The 19,662-nt window shown below is 44.7% G+C and overlaps 1 protein-coding gene across 5 annotated transcripts in view; it reads left to right on the top strand.

Moving 5' to 3' along the window:
* Positions 1 to 19,662, top strand: part of PRDM10 (PR/SET domain 10) — a 76,817-nt gene that overhangs the window by 55,446 nt on the left and 1,709 nt on the right. For all 5 annotated transcript variants that reach the window (XM_081889751.1, XM_081889750.1, XM_081889752.1 and 2 more), the window contains 10 exons: positions 1,468 to 1,815; positions 5,933 to 6,088; positions 7,481 to 7,660; positions 10,942 to 11,052; positions 12,326 to 12,526; positions 13,300 to 13,446; positions 14,682 to 14,831; positions 17,034 to 17,174; positions 18,147 to 18,315; positions 19,126 to 19,238. In XM_081889751.1, coding sequence (XP_081745877.1) covers positions 1,468 to 1,815; positions 5,933 to 6,088; positions 7,481 to 7,660; positions 10,942 to 11,052; positions 12,326 to 12,526; positions 13,300 to 13,446; positions 14,682 to 14,831; positions 17,034 to 17,174; positions 18,147 to 18,315; positions 19,126 to 19,238 — 1,716 coding nt within the window. The remainder of the gene's footprint in view (positions 1 to 1,467; positions 1,816 to 5,932; positions 6,089 to 7,480; positions 7,661 to 10,941; positions 11,053 to 12,325; positions 12,527 to 13,299; positions 13,447 to 14,681; positions 14,832 to 17,033; positions 17,175 to 18,146; positions 18,316 to 19,125; positions 19,239 to 19,662) is intronic.

Raw genomic sequence — 19,662 nt, 5'->3', positions numbered from 1 at the left:
AGCAAGGAAGATTAGATGACTTTCAAAGTCCAGGTTTCCCATTCAGGGCCAAGATCGCTCTGGAGAAGAAGCTGTTCTTGAGACGGCTCGTTCTTGTCATCATCGTCCTGTATCTCCGTCCCGACGGCAGGAGCTCAAAGAGACAGTGACCAGGATGCGATGGATCTTTTACTATGTCCAGTGCCTTCCTATGGCACCTTGTGGCATAAATCTGCTCTAAGGTGGAGAGTGGGCAGCCAACAATGCTCTCTGCTGCCTTAACAACTCTGCACAACGCCATCCTGTCCTGGGTAGTACAGCTTCCGTACCACACACATAAGCCATAAGTGAGCACGCTCTCAATGGCACAGTGATAGAAGGCAAGCAGCAGTTTCTGTGGAAGATGGTTTTTCCTTAGGATTCTTAAAAAGTACAGTCTCTGCTGTGCCTTCTTCACAAGCCCCCTTGTGTTGACACTCCAGGACAGGTCCTCTTGTAATTCAATACCCAAAAATCTGAACATTGTTACCCTCTCCACACAGACCCCATCAATCAAAAGTGGCTGGACCCAGGAAGGGTGGGGTATAAATAAAAATGTATTATTATTTTATTATTAACCATGTGGACTAGGGCTGATGGGAAGAGCCACAGTCCGCCCCCCCGCCCCTCCCCCCCCCCCGTGCTAGGACAGCGTGTGCTGGTTGGAGAGCCTCTCCTCCCCTCCTGTTAATCTGTAGTTAAGGAGACTATAGCTCAAGTGGTAGCAATGCTCATAGAAGGCCACAGATTCAGTCCCTGGCAGCTCGCATGGAACAGGAGTCACCATGCATTTGCTGAGAATTACTGCCATTTGTTTTTCTGCCATGGAAGGCTTTCCTCCATAATGCAATGGGCCTGGAATAAATTGCATTTCAAACACCTGGGGGTTCTCTTTCTTTCTTTTCATTGAGATCCTCGAGTGTCACTGCCAGTCAGAGCAGAAGCTATTGGGCTAGATGGACAAATTAATCTGACCTGGCATAAAGTGTTCCTCTGATGTGATGTCTTCACACATCTGGGGTTTCCCTTAACCCAGTTTCACATTATTGCTTGCAAGCAGGGGGTTTGCTAGGTGAGGAGGAAGCGCTTAACATGAGGGTGCCCTGTCATGTGTTTCCTTAACAGAAATAGGAGGGGGGACCTGACACAGGAGAGTCGCTTTGGGCAGCAACCCAGTGATCTATGCGTGGTGCCACAAACTGCTAGATCAGGGCAAGAATCTGTCAAAATGTGTCTTGGTGCAAATGATGGGAAGTCATAATTCAAGCACTAAAGCCTAGGCTCTGCTGCCGACTCACCGTTGTGTCCTTAGGCAAATCCATTTACCTCTCTTTCTGTTTCTCCGTGTGCAGACTGCAGATAGGTCCCAGGTGCTTTTTATGGAAACACAGCTAGCTAAAATCTTAGCTAGTTGACACGGCTTGTTGTTTTTTTAATGTGTCTTTTCAGAACGCAGCTCTCCAGCACTTGTTCATCCGAAAGTCATTCCGTCCCTTCAAATGCTTGCACTGTGGGAAGGCGTTCCGTGATAAGGAAAAGTTAGATCAGCACTTACGGTTCCACGGGCGGGAAGGAAATTGTCCTCTGACCTGTGACATCTGCAACAAAGGCTTCATTAATACCAGTGCCCTGGAGAGTCACATGAAGTTCCACTTGGACCAGAAGACCTATTCTTGCATTTTCTGCCCCGAGTCCTTTGACCGCTTGGATCTGTTGAAAGATCACGTGGCGATCCACGTTAACGATGGTTGTTTCACCTGCCCTACCTGTAAAAAGCGCTTTCCAGATTTTATCCAGGTGAGTAGTAGGTGAATCAAAAGCACTGACTTCTAAAGCTTTTGACAGCTTTGTTCTTAGCTGAGCCTCTTTGTTGTTTTGTTTTCTCACAACTGAGAGTTTGTAAGGAGACCCAAGCTGCAAGATTAATTGAGATCTTTGCTTTGCACAGTAATTTCTGTGTAGGAAAAAATGTGCACACAGTCATTTATGAAATGCATTTTGAGAGTTTACTCTGCTTTCGGTGCTAGGGTTTGACAGCTTGACTTACTAATTAAAACAATGGCTCGAAACCAGTTACAACATTTTAACTGATTAATCATCTGCCTTCATAGCAATTAATTGAATAACAAATTGAATGCATTTAGGGATATTTACAAAAATGCGAAAACACAATTTAACAGACAGAAGCTATTCATTGTTACTGGAAAGGAAGTCTTTAATTCCTGCACTGAAGGGGTTGGACTGGGTGGCCTTTGGGCTCCCTTCCACCTACGCAGTTCTCTGATTCTGATACTTTTATTTTATTCTTCATTACAGTAGCACTTTAGAAACAAAATAGCTTCAAAAACAGACAAACTGTGCCTTTCACTCCATCTTGCAAATTAAAATTTGATCCTGGAGAGAGTGACCGGCCTAAGGTCATGCAGTGAGTTTTGTGGCCAAGGGGGGTTTCAAACCCTGGTCTTCCAGGTCCATAGTCTGACACTCTAACCATTACACCATGCTGGTTGTCACAAGTAGACACTTGCCATCGCTGCCAGATGTTTACAAGGAGGGCACAGAAGAAACTGAGCCTCATTGTTGGAGAAGGCCCTTCTGACAGGGTCCAGCCTAAGATCTCAAAAAGGTTTAAGACGTATTCCAAGACAGGTCTGGCTTCAGCTGTGTTGAAGGCTGAGCCTTCAGCTCCTGTTGTTGTGCCATCATTGAAGGAAGAGGTTCCTCTTTGGAGGCCCATGGATCCAAGGACCAGGAATCTGCTCCCCACCCAACTGGTGGTTAGTCTAAGCCAGCCTCCCCCACAACGAGGCAACCGCTTCTTTGGCATTGAAGCTAGAGAGAGCCTTGGATTCAAAACAGCCAGCATCTTCAGACTCCTTTGGCCCAAGAAACTGGTTAACCATCAGCTAATTTTCAAGACATGCCTACACATCCTCCACATGCTGCTGGTTTGCTGTGGGAACGTTTATGGTGCTACAGCGCTGTACATATATGATCCGAGCCGCTACATTTTTTGTTTCTGTTTTGGAATTTTTTTACTACCCCATTCCATGCAGTTTTGTGTGCATAATTAAATATGTTTTATCTGTGAAGTGGCTATTACTTTTCAACTCCCTAAGTGCTTGCTTTGAAAAGATAAAGTAACAAAATCCCTCTGCGGTGTCATTAGCGCTGGAAAAAAAAAGTAGGATCTGTTTTATCTTTAGTGCTCAGATGTTAAGGTTTCACTGGATGTTTTATCAGAGATCCTGTTGCGACTCGGATGAAACAAAGGCAGGATTCTTTCTTGGTACCACTTAGTATTTTTTTTTAGGGGGGGAGAGGTGTGGGGGAGACTTCTCTACCCCCCAAACGCTGAACAGAGCTGGACACAATTCTCAATCACAGCTCTGTTATGTAGTTGTTTGCGTATTGCATTCACTTGAGAGGACCCTGGATGAATGTGATAATCTTGCACCCGAGCGTCCAGGGGGAGGGGCAGGGAAGTTCCCTGGGGCAGAATTTGCACTGGCAAAGGCAAGGTCAGCCTCTGTTCCCCACAGCCCAGGGCTCTGGAGTATATATGGTATCTCAGGCATATTTCCAATGTCTGGGCCATTGTCTGGCAAACAAAGTAGGAAGAAAGTACACAGGTAAGCCGATTTCTTGATTCTGGAAAGTACTCAAAATAAATGAATGACACTCTTGATTTGTGTAGTTAAGAACATTAGAAGAGCTCTCCTGGATCAGGCCAATGGCTCCTGTAGTCTGGCCCAGATGCCTGTGGGAAACTCGCAAGCAGGATTTGAGCACAAGAGCACTCTCCCCTCCTGTGGTTTCCAGCAAACTGGTATTCCAAAGCATTGCTTCCTCCCAACTGTGGAGGCAGAGCACAGCTATCAGTGAGGAACTGGACTAAGGCACTGGGCAGCAATAAGACAATAAAGCACTTGACAAAACAGCTCAGTCCTAGTGGTCACAGCAACCCTTCCCAGTAGGTCTTGCCCCAATGAAAGAGCTGCAAGGACTGAAGGTTCCCACCTTCCCACTGCTCCCCAGTTCCTTCCCCAGCAGTCTAAGGCTTCACTGTCTTGCCTCTCATTGCTCCATCCGCTTCATTTCTCTGAGTTTTGGGAGACCAGGGGGGAGAGGAGCTGGTCGCAGCAGGAGTGGGAGACAGCCTGGCTTCCTCACCAGCCTGCCTCTTCTCTGCCTCTTGGCCCCCTTCCTCTCCAGCTTCTGCTCCTGCCTCTGATTCTAGACTGCTCTCTGCCAAAACCTCTTCCTGCTCACTAAACCCTGTTGCCTCTTCAGCTTCCGACACCTCCTCCCAGTCTGCTCCCTCTTCTCCCTCTCACTACTCTTCGTCACCCTATCACCTGGCTCTGAGCCTGCTTCCCCAGGGGGTTCCAACTGGTGCCTCCTACCCCCCCTCCTCTGCATCCAGCCAGTCCATGACATCAACCATCATGGCCAGCCGTTCAGATCAAGACCTCTTGCAAGTGACAGGAAGGGGAACAAATGAACACATTCAAATTATTTTATTTCAGTGACCAAAGATCACAGACACAATTACTTTTGTCATCGTACAAAATAAATATTCTTTCTACTTCCCATTTCTCTCAAATAGCTCATCACTCGTTTTGTCCATTCTCTGAATCATAAACTCTTGATAGATCTCTGGATCCGATTATAGTTCCCTAATCATTGTATCTTTTTAAAAAGACAACTCAGTCATGCAGTGTCATCAATCCCAATAATTACTGATGAAAGTGCGATGGAGGATCATTTCCCCAAAGCTTCAAAACTCGGTCTTTTGGCCAGTAATGCAGCTATCCACAGCCAGCATTTTTCATGCTCATCAGTGGCCCAGATTAACTGGATATATCCTAGATAGCAGCATTTGCCAATTGCCAGTTCATTTCTTCCTAAGGCCATAGTATTATCCACTACTCTGTGGGCCAGAATAATCCATGCCACTAACAGATGAACAAGTTATATACTATTACTACAACTTATAATAATCATAAACCACCTAAAATCACTAACCACAGTGCTAAATTTAAAATAAAACAGGTCATGCCTGCAGACCTACTGTTTTTAAAAATGGCATTACCTAGCATTACAGAACTTAATAGGAAGAGAACTTGTGCATTGAGATGGTATGAGGTCATCAGTGGGATGGGATTGAGGAGTAAATATGCTTCTGAAAAGAGCCCCTCGGGAATTTGATTTGCTCTGTGCCTTTCTAACAATGTGCAAAGAATATGTTGCAGCCTAGTAGTTGCATGAAGTACACAGTGCCTCATTTGTTTTCATAATAAATGAAAGTTTGAGCACCTTTTTTACACATCTGGATTAAAATGTGCTGGGGCTACTGACAGCTAGATAAAGTTCATCTGGGGACCATTCTGTTAATTATGATAATTCCAAGATGCTGGTTTGGTAAAATTCTTTCCTTTTATTGGATGCTGTTCTGCTTACAGAGGCAGACACAACACTTTGGATGCTGTCAAAAACTATTCTGAGCAAGGTCACATTGTTTCCCAAATAAACAGGTGAATATCCATTCCCCTTGCTCCTTTCCCTTCCCTGTGGGTGCTGTGAGCAACCCCTACCCTGCCACTTAAAGATACAGTGTTTTGCTGGAAAAGGCCAAAGAGCTCTTCACAGTTGTCCTTCTTTGTCTCTTGGATGCTTAGAATTCTTTAGAACTGGATTGCAAAGAAATCAATTAGCGTTGTGTTTTCTTGAATGGTTCAAGGTTTCTTTTACAGTACTATGTGCAGATGGATACTTGGCAAATGAAGAAACTTGAGCAATAACAGCAGTAGAGTCTCCCACTAGTGCCACTAAGTGGAATTGCCTGTTGGTCCATTTGTTGTTATGTTTGAGAGATAACGTTTTGGTTTTCCCCACTGATAATCTCTCGCAGGTGAAGAAACATGTACGCAGCTTCCATTCAGAAAAGATTTACCAGTGCACTGAATGCGACAAGGCTTTCTGCCGCCCTGACAAGTTGCGACTCCACATGCTGCGGCACTCGGACCGCAAAGACTTCCTGTGCTCTACGTGTGGCAAGCAGTTCAAGGTAATGTGGTCAACAGGTTTGGCATGTGCTGTTACAGGCAGGGACAGAGCGACAGCTTTCTCTCTCTCTTCGCCAGAACTGATTTTTCACAAACGGACATAATCTGCCAGCACACAGAGTCATGCTGAATTTGGCACACACCAACCCACACTGAACATTTTTTTGCAATGTGCACATATGCAAGCATGTGGGTAGTGCTTTACCTCAGCAACTTGTGAGCAAGTGGCTCATGAAAAGTCACCTTAGAAATATATTGCAAACTAATGAGTCAGAAATGCCTTCCTTTTTATTCCAGTGTAGTACACAAGTCCACGTAATATTTCTGTTACAATTTCTGCTTATGAGATCAGACCAGCCTTCCAAACAAATCTGTAGCAATCACTATACCACACAAATTTTTATATGCTCGCGTGCCATCGCGTGCCTATGCTAGGAAAGAAAAAGAACCAAGTTTTGTAAATCTTTTCTGCCCGGTAACTTGGAGGTTTTTCTTAAATGCCACAAGTGACTGGGTAAGTGGCTATTTACAACCCAGGATGAGATTTTCTGGTGTGAAATTAGGCCTGCTGGCAGTGAACTGAAATCTGGAATGTTTCCATTTGTTATCAATATTAAATTGTAAATTCCCTGGGCCTGGAATGTGTCTTTTCAGCTTGTGGCACTCTGCAAAGCACGCTATACCTTGATTTATTTAGTCATCTTAGTCGTGTTCAACTCTCTGTGACCCCATGAACCAGAGCATGCCTTGGAAACTCTCACTTACTTCTCAAAGCTTCTCCTTTTTTATGTCCATGGAGTTTTCTTGGCAAAATACTGGAGTGATTTGCCAGTTCCTTCTCCAGGTGGATCAGATTTAGTCTAAACTCTTGGCTATGACCTGTCCGTCTTGGGTGGCCCTGCACGACATAGCTCATAGCTTCTTGGAGTTATTCAAGCCCCTTCGCCATGACAAGGCAGTGATCTATGAAGGGGATACCTTGATAGAGCTGTGTAAGAACAGTAAGAATCTCAGTTTGCACTTACTAGTGCTCAGCCACACAAGTAACATGGAAGAAAAATATTAATTTAATGTACATGATGCGTCAGGTTGACCTATTGTAATGGGCCTAAATGCTGGTAGGACCACAGTGGTGAAGAATTCTTTCTCTTTCGTTGTGAGCAGTGCTGTTAACAAACAACTTCAGTGACTCCTGGAAAGGTTTTCCATTTTCTGCATTAGAAAACCTTACCTCAAATGCCAAAGTGCTTTCTCTGCTTTGCTGACCTTATTTTTTGACCCTGTGATTTGCCCAGCATTCTGTCGTCTTACAGTAACGTGAAGGTAACTCGGAAGCGTAAGTATTTTCCCCATCTGATTATTGTGATTTTCCTTTTCCACCCCTCACCTCTCAGAGAAAGGACAAACTTCGGGAGCACATGCAGAGAATGCACAATCCGGAAAGAGAAGCAAAGAAAGCCGACCGAATTAGCCGCTCCAAAACATTCAAGCCCCGGATAGCCTCCACAGACTACGAGAGCTTCATGTTCAAGTGCCGCCTGTGCATGATGGGGTTCCGGAGGCGAGGAATGCTGGTTAGTGTGAAGATGCTGGAAGGGCTGCATGGATAGCTCGGTTGGTTAGAGCAGAGGTTTTCAAACTTTTTCAGTCCACGGTTCCCTTGGTCAACTGCATTCTTTCTGCAGCCACCCCTGTGGGGCTCAGGAGCCCAGTTATGTCACCCCTTCCCTGCAGAGCTAGCAGCCTCTCACACCTTGGGGAATGTTCCCCCAGTCTCCTCTCCTCTTCCCTCTCCCTGGGAGTCCTCTGTGCATCCGCTGCTTCCACCCCTGGTCTCTTGAGCTGCACCCCCAGCATCAAAGAGAGGTACCTCCCCACACTGCCCCATGGGGGCCTGGGACTTGTATGTCTATTCCCAACAGCAAGGGCTGGTGGACTGGCTGGCTGGGCTTTCTTGCCCACTTGCTTGCTTACTCTGAGGCTGCCTCGGCTTCTGGCAATCAGCACCCCCTGGCCAGCCCCAGAGGCACCATTTGCCTGTAGAGTTTGTAGCCAGGGCTGCTGCAACAAACAGCTGCACAAGCCTTTGGAAGGCAGAGATGTGAAAGGGCATCAGAGGAGGGAGAGAAGGAAAGAGAGACAGAGGCCAGTGTTGCCCATGACACCCCTGACCAGCATTCAAAGCACCCCAAGGTGCCACGGCACACTGGTTGAAAACCACTGGGTTAGAGCATGGCTGCAGGTTTGAACCTTGTATGGGACCAGGTGCATGTTCCTGCATTCTAGGGGGATGGACTAGATCAGGCTTCCTCAAACTTGGCCTTCCAGATGTTTTGACTACAATTCCCATCATCCCTGACCACTGGTTCTGCTAGTTAGGGATCATGGGAGTTGTAGGCCAAAAACATCTGGAGGGCCAAGTTTGAGGAAGCCTGGACTAGATGATGGTTAGGGTCCCTTCCAACACTACAATTCTGTAATACTATGCCCCAGCTTCCCTTGAGATCTTAGCCCAGGCTTCCTCAAACTCTGCCCTCCAGATGTTTTTGGCCTACAACTCCCATGATCCCTAACTAGCAGAACCAGTGGTCAGGGATGATGAGAATTGTAGTTTCAAAACATCTGGAGGGCCAAGTTTGAGGAAGCCTGTCTTAGCCAGTCAATCTCTGACTATTGGGAATTGGTTTCACTAGGCAAGAAACCTCTGTGAGCTTGTGTTATTTCTTAAGATACACATGCAAATTTAGAGCAGGGAACACAATGGTGCAGACACAACTCACTCTTCACCGTTGCACCGTCAGTGAAAGTTCTTTTGTTCTTTCAGTTCTTCAGTCTTGTCCATATCATTTATCACATTCCTATCCTCCAAGGAACTCAGGGCACTTCCAAATAACCTTTTTATTGAGCAACCATCTTGATTTGTTTTCAGGGACCTTAGGCAACACCAGCTATTTAACAAGCATTCATTCTGATTTGTTTGTGTGGCGCTTAGATGATGTGCCCAAGCAAGTGCTTTTATTCCATGCTTTCCAATGCATTTTCCTGCCACTTCCCTTATCACGAAAAGTCTGATCTTTTGGGGAAATGGCTTTGTTGCGCTACAGCACCAGATCACCTTTCATTGCGCAATCTAAATTTGCTGAAAATAGCAACTGTCTGGAAGTACTCTCAGTTTCGCATGTGTGATTCTATGCTATGTTATCCTGTGAAACGGTGGGTGGCTGCTCAAAGACTTATCCATTCAGCTGAGTAGGATCTGGTCTCCCAGATTCAGGTGCTACACTCTCCCCATTCGTCAGAGTGGTTGTCAAATCTGGGGCCTCTTTGCACGAATACCAGGCAGCAAATTCAGCATGCAGTGGTCTGTAAAGCTACTATTAGTAGTAGCAGCAAGTGAGTGACATGAGCCCCCCACAGTTTGCAGAGAAAAATATAGCAGCTGCCACAAGTCCAGGAAAAGTGTTTGCCCTCTCTGGACAGGCTGATACCGTTCTATGGCCCTGTAAATTTTGCCAGCACGTGCTTAGCTTATTAGCCAGTTTGGAATTATTTGGAAATGCTGCCAGGGAACTTGTGTTTCCCTAACTCAGTGGATTTGATATGGCAGAGCAGCGTGTAGACATTACATTACACCTGTGTGGACAAGCTGGAGCAGTGTGAATCTGGCTTGTGTGGCTTTGGTAGGTGCCTGAAGCAGATCTATGGCTGCATCAGCAAGTGCCCACCTCTGACAGCTCAGCTCGTACAACTTACTGTGCCAGCATCCATTTGCTTTCAGACGCTTTGCAGTGGCACAGTGCAGGATGAGTTACAAGCTGAGCACATGTTGGAAAAAAAATCACACAGCTGCTTGGGCATGTGCTAAGCATACTGATTCACTCGTTCTATTCACAATGCTCCTGTTTGGTGGTGTGAGTTGGCCCTGCGGCACATGACATCTTTCTTAGGCACTTTAGTAAATCAGACTAGGCTTTCAGCATTTTCCAGTCCCCATACTAGCGATAATAACACTTAGCTTTTATACAGTTCCTTCCAAGGAGTTAACAGTGATTCACATGCATAATCACAATGATCTTTACAAGAGCCTTGGAAATCAGGTCAGGAGGGAGACTGAAGATGAGAGAGGGCTGCTTGGCTTCAGGCTTTCTCGCGAGGGAGGTGAGATTTAAACCAGGGACTTCCAGTTTTACAATTTAAGACTGCAAAAAATAAAACATGATCATTCACCATGGCACATATCTTCTAGTGCCATTTTGTTTGCATTTCCATAACCTGCTGATATAAAAATAGGTCTATTAAATGGCTGCTTGATAGCTTGGTTTCATTGCTGATATTATCTGCAAATGAAGGCTAACCATCTTAAACAACAGATAGATTTGGTACAGTATTTCCCAAACTTGGGTCTTCAGCTGTTTTTGGACTACAACTCCCATCATCCCTAGCTAGCAAGACCAGTGGTGAAAACAGCTGGAGACCCAAGTTTGGGAAACACTGATCTAGCACTTCTGAATAGGTCTGTAGCACTGAGCCAAATGTATTTATTCATGTCATTGTTGCTCTGCCTTCCCTCCAGAAAGCTTAACAGTGATGTGCATTGTTCTACACACACACATTTTATCTTTATAACAGTAGATTAAGCTGGGAGGTGCTTGGGCCAAGTCACACAGTGAGCTTCATGACCCAAGTGGGGTTTTGAACCTGGGACTCCTTGGTCTAGTCTGACCCTCTGGCCACACTTGTTCTCAACATTTCAGTGGCTTGAAGCACAGGCGTTCCTGTTCCTCACGGCCACATGAGCCAGCTGTTTAGCTGTTTGCTGTAACGTATTTTTTATTCCGCTGCTTTTTCATCTTAGGTGAATCATTTATCAAAGAGACATCCAGACATGAAAATAGAGGAGGTGCCAGAGCTAACATTGCCCATCATCAAGCCCAACAGAGATTATTTCTGTCAGTACTGTGATAAGGTATGAAATGAACCCACCTATCCCTTGGTGCGTGCATTGAATCATATGCCATGTGTAAAACTGTAACAGATCTTGCAGTTTCCCCCTTTTCTGATTCATTTCTTTTCCTGTTGAGGAGAGGACCAAAAAATATCTCTGCCACTCTAATAAATTAAATGGAAAGCACTTGAAGAAGAGAAGTTTGGGTCTGAGCTCACAGACTACTTCCAGGGATCTAAATAGAACATTTCCATAGAAGAGGTTCCAAGGTGCTTTACAAATTGGGAGGTTTATTGTATTGTGCTGTTAGGTGGTGTAGAAGGGTCTCACTCTTAACAAGCAACAAGTCATTTTCCCACTTGAAATTTGTAGGATTTGAATGAGCTATAGTTTCACACTGAATGCCTATGTTTGTCAAAGTCGATCCATGTTAATCAGAAAGATTGACCTAGTGTCGGGCAGGGGAGCACAATCAGGAAAACTGAGAGAACTAAGGAGAAAGTATTTACCTAGCATAGTATTTCCTAAAACTGAACTGGATTCAAATAAGCTCAGAATACCAGTCATGGACCTAAGCTCTGTTCTGTAAGGTACTCCATAAAGTTTGTATCAGTAAATATTGTGTAGGATCCTAGAACTAAAGTCTGCATCAGTGCATACTAGAGATTTATCAAAATGTCATTTAACTGTTGTATTTAGAATCTGGATGGTGAAAGAATAGTAAATGGGTAGGTTGATGATTATGGTAATCTATATGCTGCCCATCTGACTGGGTTACCCCAGCCAAATCAAAACACAATACAATATTAAAAACTTCCCTGAGCAGGGCTTGAACACTAGATTTCAAGTGCTTGCTAACTGACTTTTTCATGCTGATGTGGTAGTTGTTCTATATTCATTAATATGGCATAGAAATGTGTGATCTTGCATAGTGATGCAGAACGCCAGACGAAAGGCTCAGTGATGGGACACCTGTGGCCCTTGGATGTTGCTGGACTTCAGCTCCCATCAGCCCCAGCCAGCACGGCCAATGGTCAGGAATGGTGGGAGTTGTCGTCCAGCAACATCTGGAGAGCCTCCACAGGTTTCCCATCCCTGGGCTTTATAGCTCTGTAACACAGTTAACAATCAAAACCTGCATATGTGAGTTGTATGCATATAAGAAAACCATGCATCTACAGCACTCAGCTGCTGAGAATGTTTATTACAGAGGATTGCATATTGTGTGGTTGGAGATAGATGCCTGCTTTCAGCAGAGCGTTATTTATTCACGGTCCAAGTCTTCATCCCACAGGTTTACAAGAGCGCCAGCAAACGCAAAGCCCACATCCTGAAAAACCACCCAGGTGCTGAGCTCCCTCCGAGCATCCGAAAGCTACGTCCAGCAGGCCCAGGAGAGCCAGATCCCATGCTAAGCACACACACCCAGCTGACAGGCACAATAGCAACGCCGCCAGTTTGCTGTCCTCACTGTTCCAAGCAGTACAGCAGTAAGGTACTGTGGGACTATCACTCCATCCAAATGTGTGTCCTGCTCGTGGGTGTTTTCAGCAATAACAGGTTTTAATGTATAGATGCAGTATGTCTATTCTCGTATCACATGTTATCAAGCACTAGAGATGCCTAAATGTACCTCATTCATTAAATAGCGGACTAGACTAGGGGATTGGTAGTCATGACTCTCAGATCAGATACTTCCTTGGTTTTGCACCGCGATTGTGATGCTCACCTCACTAACTAGTGCTTTTACTACTAAGGATCCTGCTTAGGCATTAGCTTGCTATACAAGTGCCCTCCTTAGATAGGCACCTCTTAAGAGCATCCCATTTGCATCCTTCCAGAGCAAGTCACGCATCCAGGCACTAAGGAAGAGTTGTCACACACATAGCTGTTCTATGCAATGATGCACCTGCAATTAGTAGGTTGCGCTGCAGCCGTATTGTTCCTTTTCAGGAATGGTTTAATGGCTAGATTATAGAGACTGGCCTTGTACCGAGGTGCCATAGCTTTTTATTCACAGTGCTGAATAGCTAATAATTTTCAGTTGTATGCCACCCAGGTACCATCTGGCGAAGAGCGGGTTTATAAATCCCATAAATCCCATAAATAAAAAACAATGAAAGGCTGTGGTTTTGTGCTACTAGCCAAGCCACTTGTGCAAAATGACCACTTGGTGGTCAGTACTGATTTGAAGGTGGTATAGGAATTTAATTCATTATCATCACCATCAAACTATCCTGTCCCTATCTACTTTCCACCTCTCCACAGACCAAGATGGTGCAACACATTCGCAAGAAACACCCTGAGTTTGCTCAGATTCCAACTAACACAATACATGTGCCGTTGACAACAGCTGTAATCAGTGCTACCCCTGCAGTATTAACTTCTGACAGCACTGCTGGGGAGACCGTTGTGGTAAGTATTTGAAGGTACATAACAAAATTATGTAAAGAAGTAGAGCTATCATGGAACCATTGGGAAATTCCAGAAGATTATGGCCCAGTTCCGACCAAATGACAAACCTTGGTTCCTTGTGACTAGTTAAAACAAACCAAGGTATCATATCACAGTGTGACATCCTGGTTTGCTTTAATTAAGCACAGTCAGAACAAACCACAGTTCCCTGAGTCTGACATAATGGGAAACCATAGTTACTTCAAAAATGAAAGTTGAAGCTTTCAGCCTCCTCTCATGCATGAAGAAGGGGGAGCAGGGGAGTGCACAAGTCCCATGTTGGGTTTTCTGAGAACTCTAAAGGCTGCCTGGAGTGTGATACAGTAATCCAGTCTCCCACAAAGTATGAATTAGGCTCTCCCACATCAGATGTTTCTTAGCAGACTGATGAATGTGAAAAGTGGTTCCTTGAGAGCAGGAAATTTGGAAACCATTGCCCTGCAGATGGAACTTTACTCGCATTCTCTTCTGGGCAGCCTTCTGAGTGCCACATGCTAGTGGAGGGCAGGACCAGGTGCGAAAGCAGGCAGAGCAACAGATGTAAAATTAACCTTTGTACAGTAAGCTTGTTTCTACCCACACACCCCTCTCTGTTTTCCATCCAGACAAGCAAATGTCTTAAGAGTGCGAGAAGCTGGGACTGTAAGGGGGTGGCCTGTGGAGAGTGTAAAGGCTTTAGATCTGTGGTTCCCAATGTGGGGCATCCCCCCACAGGGGGGCAATTTGATTTTTAAGGGGGTCAATTCGAGAATGAGTTATTAACAGTTAATAGCCTTTTACCCTTCCTCCACATGAATAGGAATTCACTTTTTGAATAAGAATTATATGTCATGGGGGGGGGAGGACATCATGATTTTAGAGATGCTTAGGTGGGGCATGGCCAAAAAAGGCTGGGAACCACTGATTTAGACAAAGTCCTGGAGGGCCGCATTTGACCCACAGGCCTGAGGTTCCTCACCCATGCCCCACAGAATGTGGCTTAGGGTCTTTTGCAGAAGACACCTGGAGATGTTTGTGGCACACTGTCATTCGCATAGCCTAGGCCTCACCATTGGGGTAGAAGGAAGCTGTGTGTAAGGTTTTCTTTTAACTATTCAGTTATAGGTTTCTGTTAGTTATGTCCTGTGCAATGAAATAATTACCAGGTTGCCAAGTGTTCACCTGTCTATCCCTCTGCCTATCTTCCCCTTCTTCAGACAACAGATTTACTGACCCAAGCCATGACAGAACTGTCGCAGACACTGACCACCGACTACAGAACTCCGCAGGGCGATTTCCAGCGAATCCAGTACATCCCCGGCTTGCAGCAGCCTCAACACATACTACAGGTTGTGCAAGTGGCTCCGGTGAGTGTTCTGTCTGGTTTGCTTTTGTCTTTCTCAGTGTCATGGACGCCTCTACTGTGCCTCTGTCTCAGAGGCACTCTTGAGAAAACTGACCATCACCTGAAGATGAACTAGGGAAGAAAGGTCCACCAGAGGGTTGGGGAAGATGCATGAATTGCCCACCAGTTGGGTGTAATGGATACCGTATTGGACTTGGGCCAGGGAGATCTGGATTCAAATATTTGCTCAGTCATGAAACTCCCCAAGTGTACTTGAACCTATCACTCTCTCTCGGCCTAACAGGCTTCTAGTGAAGATTTTTTTTAAAATGCAAGGAAAATGCCATGCACAAGCTCCTTGGCAAAAGGGTGGGAGACCGATCAGATTAGATTAATGGTGGCAGTGAGCACTGGGCATAGTGCACGTTAGGAGGTAAAGTTTGGCCTCTGCTTTGGAGGGATGGAATTGACAATGTAAAAACAAAATACTCAGTGACTATTAGGCAGGGGAGAAATCACCTTGCATGGTTAATGGGAGAGTGAACTATGAAATAAATTATAATTACTTGTCAGCCTTTCAGGTAGGCTGCAAAAGGCATGAGATGTATAGATTTGAAAATGCAGAGCAAACAATCTTTTCAGCACTATAATTTTAGTTGCCGCTGATAACTGGCTAAACAGTGCTGTTGTTGAATCAATCTGAACATTGATTGAGTCCATCTTATTGCAGTCTTGCATTTCCTTTGTGGTTATTTTTCATTAAATGGCTAAAATTAATTAGGCTTTGTTTAGCAAGTAATATTCTAGAAATGTTTTCTGTTTCCCTGGTGTAAGATTCTACACCTAATCAAAATGTTAAAAGCATTTTCAGATACATGAACAAATCAAGATAATTACCTCCTGTTGGTGGTAAATTTCTAGTTTAGCTTTAAGTGGAGAGTTTGATTTTTTTTAAAAATTGTTTATTAATCAGCAACCCTGTCCTGCTAGACCAGTGATGGCTCATTATTACTTGATATATTCGTATCATGTTAGCCTCTAGAGGCACTATGTCCAAGGCATTAGGCCTGACATTAGTTACATTATGGTAGCAGTGTGGTTGCTGCTGCCTCAAGACAAGATTGCACACTGTTCCCATAACAGATGAATGAGAAAGCACATGAGAATCACAAGAGGACAGTAAGGGCAGCCCTAGCATTAGGCAGGGCAATGTGGCCTGCTTAGGTGGCTGGTTTAGGAATTACTCTCAAGGTCAGCAAATTGTTATTTAGTTTAATTTTGCCATCATTTGGATTTTCAGCCCCAGGCACTACAATTTTGGGGGCTGTTTGTGAGATACTCAGTGGCTTGTCAACCTGGGTTATACTGAAGCAAGCCATGTATCCCAGTGCTGTCCGCTCTGCTTGGTAACATCCCTCCAATGTCTCGAGCAGAAGTTTCCCAGTCCTGCTATGCAGTATTACACCCTTCTAACCAGAGATGCCAGGGATTAGACCTCAGCCCATCTGCAGGCAAAGGGTGTGCTCTGCCATTACGCTGTAGTTCCTTCCCATCTTGCTGACTACTTTTGGGAAACAAGACTAAATATTACCATCTGGGAGGCTTTTATTTCATTCTTTTTGGCTACCTGCCATGGTGGGCCAATAGACTTATGCAGAAGAAACCCTAATCCTCAATGTGCAGTTGTACCTCTGGTTACAGACGCTTCAGGTTACAGACTCTGCTAACCCAGAAGTAGTACCTTGAGTTAAGAACTTTGCTTCAGGATGAGAACAGAAATCGTGCGGCAGCAGCAGGAGGCCCCATTAGCTAAAGTGGTACCAGGTAACCTGATAAAATTCAGGTTAAGAACAGTTTCAGGTTAAGAACGGACCTCCAGAACAAATTAAGTTCTTAACCTGAGGTACCACTGTATTGTTCACTCCTGCATCTTTCAAATAGTTTCTGTGTTCTTACATTACCAGACCAGTGTGGGATAAAGCTACAGGGAAGCTATAGTTGTGCCCCAGCCCCAATAACATGTGAATCCAGACCCTAGAGTAAAAGGAGTAGCAATTCTGAACTAAATGCAGCCACAGCCCCATCATATATGATGATGACCATGATGCCACTCATCTGGCTGGGTTACCCCAGCCACTCTGGGCGGCTTCCAACAAATTAGAACACAATAGGACACCAAACATTTACAGGACGGAGTTGTGCTTTTATGTTTCTTTCCTCCCAGGCTACCTCACCCCACCAGTCTCAACATTCCACAGTGGACGTCGGGCAGTTGCAGGACACTCAGACATACGCCCAGCATGCCATCCAAGTGCAGCATATCCAGGTCACAGAATCAAGCCCAACAGCCCCAGCATCTTCACAGGTCAGCCATATATACATTATTTAGTTATTTCTTACGTTAAATTCTTTATTTTAGCTTCTGCCTTCCTCGGTCTGTCTGATGAAAATGGGGGGGGGGGGGGAGGCAGCTGTTATAGAGGTTTGAGGATGTAATAATGCTCAGAAGGGCTCCATTCACTGAAGCAAAGCAGCGCTGGTCCTATCCTCCAGGCTGAAGCCATGCTGTGTTAATGCGTTCAGTGTGTACATACAGACGCTCTCCCTTTTTGCTAAATCTGTTGCAATTATTGATAAGTAGGACAGGCTGTAGTTGCTTTTTATCACCCTTGTTGTGAGAAAAATAATGAAAAGCCTTTAAATGCTGCTTTCGCTGAGGTTGTTTTTCCCTCCGCTTTACACCCCAAACCAGTGTTTATAAATTAGAACTGTGTTGAAGCATACCTCGAAGATATTGCAGGTTCAATTCCAGACCACTGCAATAAAGCAAGTATCGCAATAAAGCAAGCCACACTTTTTAAATTTTTGCTTCCCAGTTCATATAAAAGGCACACTATACTGTAGTCTATTAAGCCAGCACCCCCTGGCTGCAGAGGTGGGAGTGGAAAAACCCATCTCCAGTCCTAGCAAGCTCTATTCTTATGGCCGGAAGAGGGGCACTGGTGGTAGCAGGGGGCCAGGCTGCCTACAGCTACACCTGCGCCCTTGCAAGGGACAGCACCTGTGAAGTGTGGTAAAGCAAAGCACAATATGAGCTATGCATGTATTGGCCTAAATTGCGTTTATTAGTTCCAAGGCAAAAGCTCTGAAACAACAGGTGGTGTTTGTAGCTCAGCTGTGAAAGTAGATGTAGTCACCGCTTATGGGAAAGTTGTTGCTGTAACTTGCTGTAGGTGAAAAGTGTGATATTCATAACTTAGTGACAGGACCTTTTAAGTGTAACACAGTATTGAGATCCTGAATATCTATGCTGCAACTGACACTTCTGTTATTCCAGGTGGGAAGTCAGCCCTTGAGTCCTTCATCCCAACCATCTCAGCAGGAGCTCAGCCCTTCCCAGATGCAGGCAACCAGCTCGTCACAAAGCCAAACTCTCCAATCACAGCAAGGTTCTTCGGTCCAGCAAGCGTATCTTCCCAGTTCATGGAACTCATTCCGCAGCTATCGTAAGTATGCAAAAAGGCTCTGCTACCGCTTGCTCTCAGAGGTGTTAGAAAAGCGCCTGCACCTCATTCACAGTTTCCAAGCTGTGATTTAATAAATAATGGTTGAGAAGCCCCTTGAAGAAGAACAACAGCTGTAAGGCTTCTTTGTATTACATATCCAAATCTTTTATTTTCCAGGTTGAGCTACAAGCCATACATTTTCTGACGTCTTATACAAGCAGGCCAACTTCTTGTTCTAATTGCTTTGAGTAGGGTGTTGTGTAAACTGAAAACAATGTTCATAGCATCACGCAGCTGATAAAATTTTGTAAGCATCACAAGATGCTTATGTTAATACACCACTACAAGAGAGGGTGGGGAGGCACATTTTCCTTGCTTCCTTTATTAGAAGGCCAATGATACTTCAATTTCATCCATAAATTGTAAAAAAAATCACAATTTGGGCTGGAGGGGTTATGCTAGGAGGTCCCAGGTTTAGCTCTGACAAGTCACAAAAAGAGTTTACAGAGATCTCAGAAGGCACCTTTTGTTTTTTAAATGTACTTGTAGCATACAGATGCTAGGGCCATGTGTTTTCAGACTTGATATTCTCAATATATTTATATTTAAAAGCCACAGGCTGAAATGTAGACTTCAGCAAGCTTCAGGAAAACTCACAAGACTTACTTTGACCTGAATGTTTTTTTGTATTGATGGTGTTTAAGTGAGGGTCCTGCCCTCCTTATATGGGAGCAGGCCTGGGGTTATATTCAGTGGGGTTAGGACTACATCTTAACTCTATTTCTTTATCTTCTGAATTTTCCCCTCTAGCCTCTGATATTCAGATGATGACCCTCCCACAGGGCCAGTATGTGATTGCGGAGGCAGCCGTAGGAACTCCTGTCACTACAGTGAACACAGGGCAAGTGAAAACAGTCGCCCAGGTAAGATGACTGAGGAAATATAAGGAAAGGACTTTGAACATTTGAAATATGTTGCATACATCCTAAGCAGCATTATTATGGGTTGTCAAAGAAACATTCAAAATTCTTGGTAATAATAACAACTGGAAGCTATTGCACAGGGCTTTTTCTAAATGTTCCAGGATTAATCCCATATTATGGATGTGGGGACTGAGAGTGCCTAAGAGTAAAAATGCATCTTATTCTGGCAAAGTCAGATCACATATATGCTTAGCAGAATGAGTCAGTTATTTTAGAAATCTGTTATTTTAGAAATCTTAATTCGTCCCTTTTATATATGCTAATCCCTCATCTTGGTTCAAAGGTTTATGTGTTTGTGAAAGTGGCGTATAGTTAAAACATCCCCGGCACTCCCAGAGCTGGCGCACCAAGCAGACCTTGCCCA

Source organism: Podarcis melisellensis (assembly GCF_964234715.1).
Source record: "Podarcis melisellensis genome assembly, chromosome: 15".
Taxonomy (NCBI): Eukaryota; Metazoa; Chordata; class Lepidosauria; order Squamata; family Lacertidae; genus Podarcis; species Podarcis melisellensis.
This window is presented reverse-complemented; position numbering and strand designations above follow the sequence as displayed.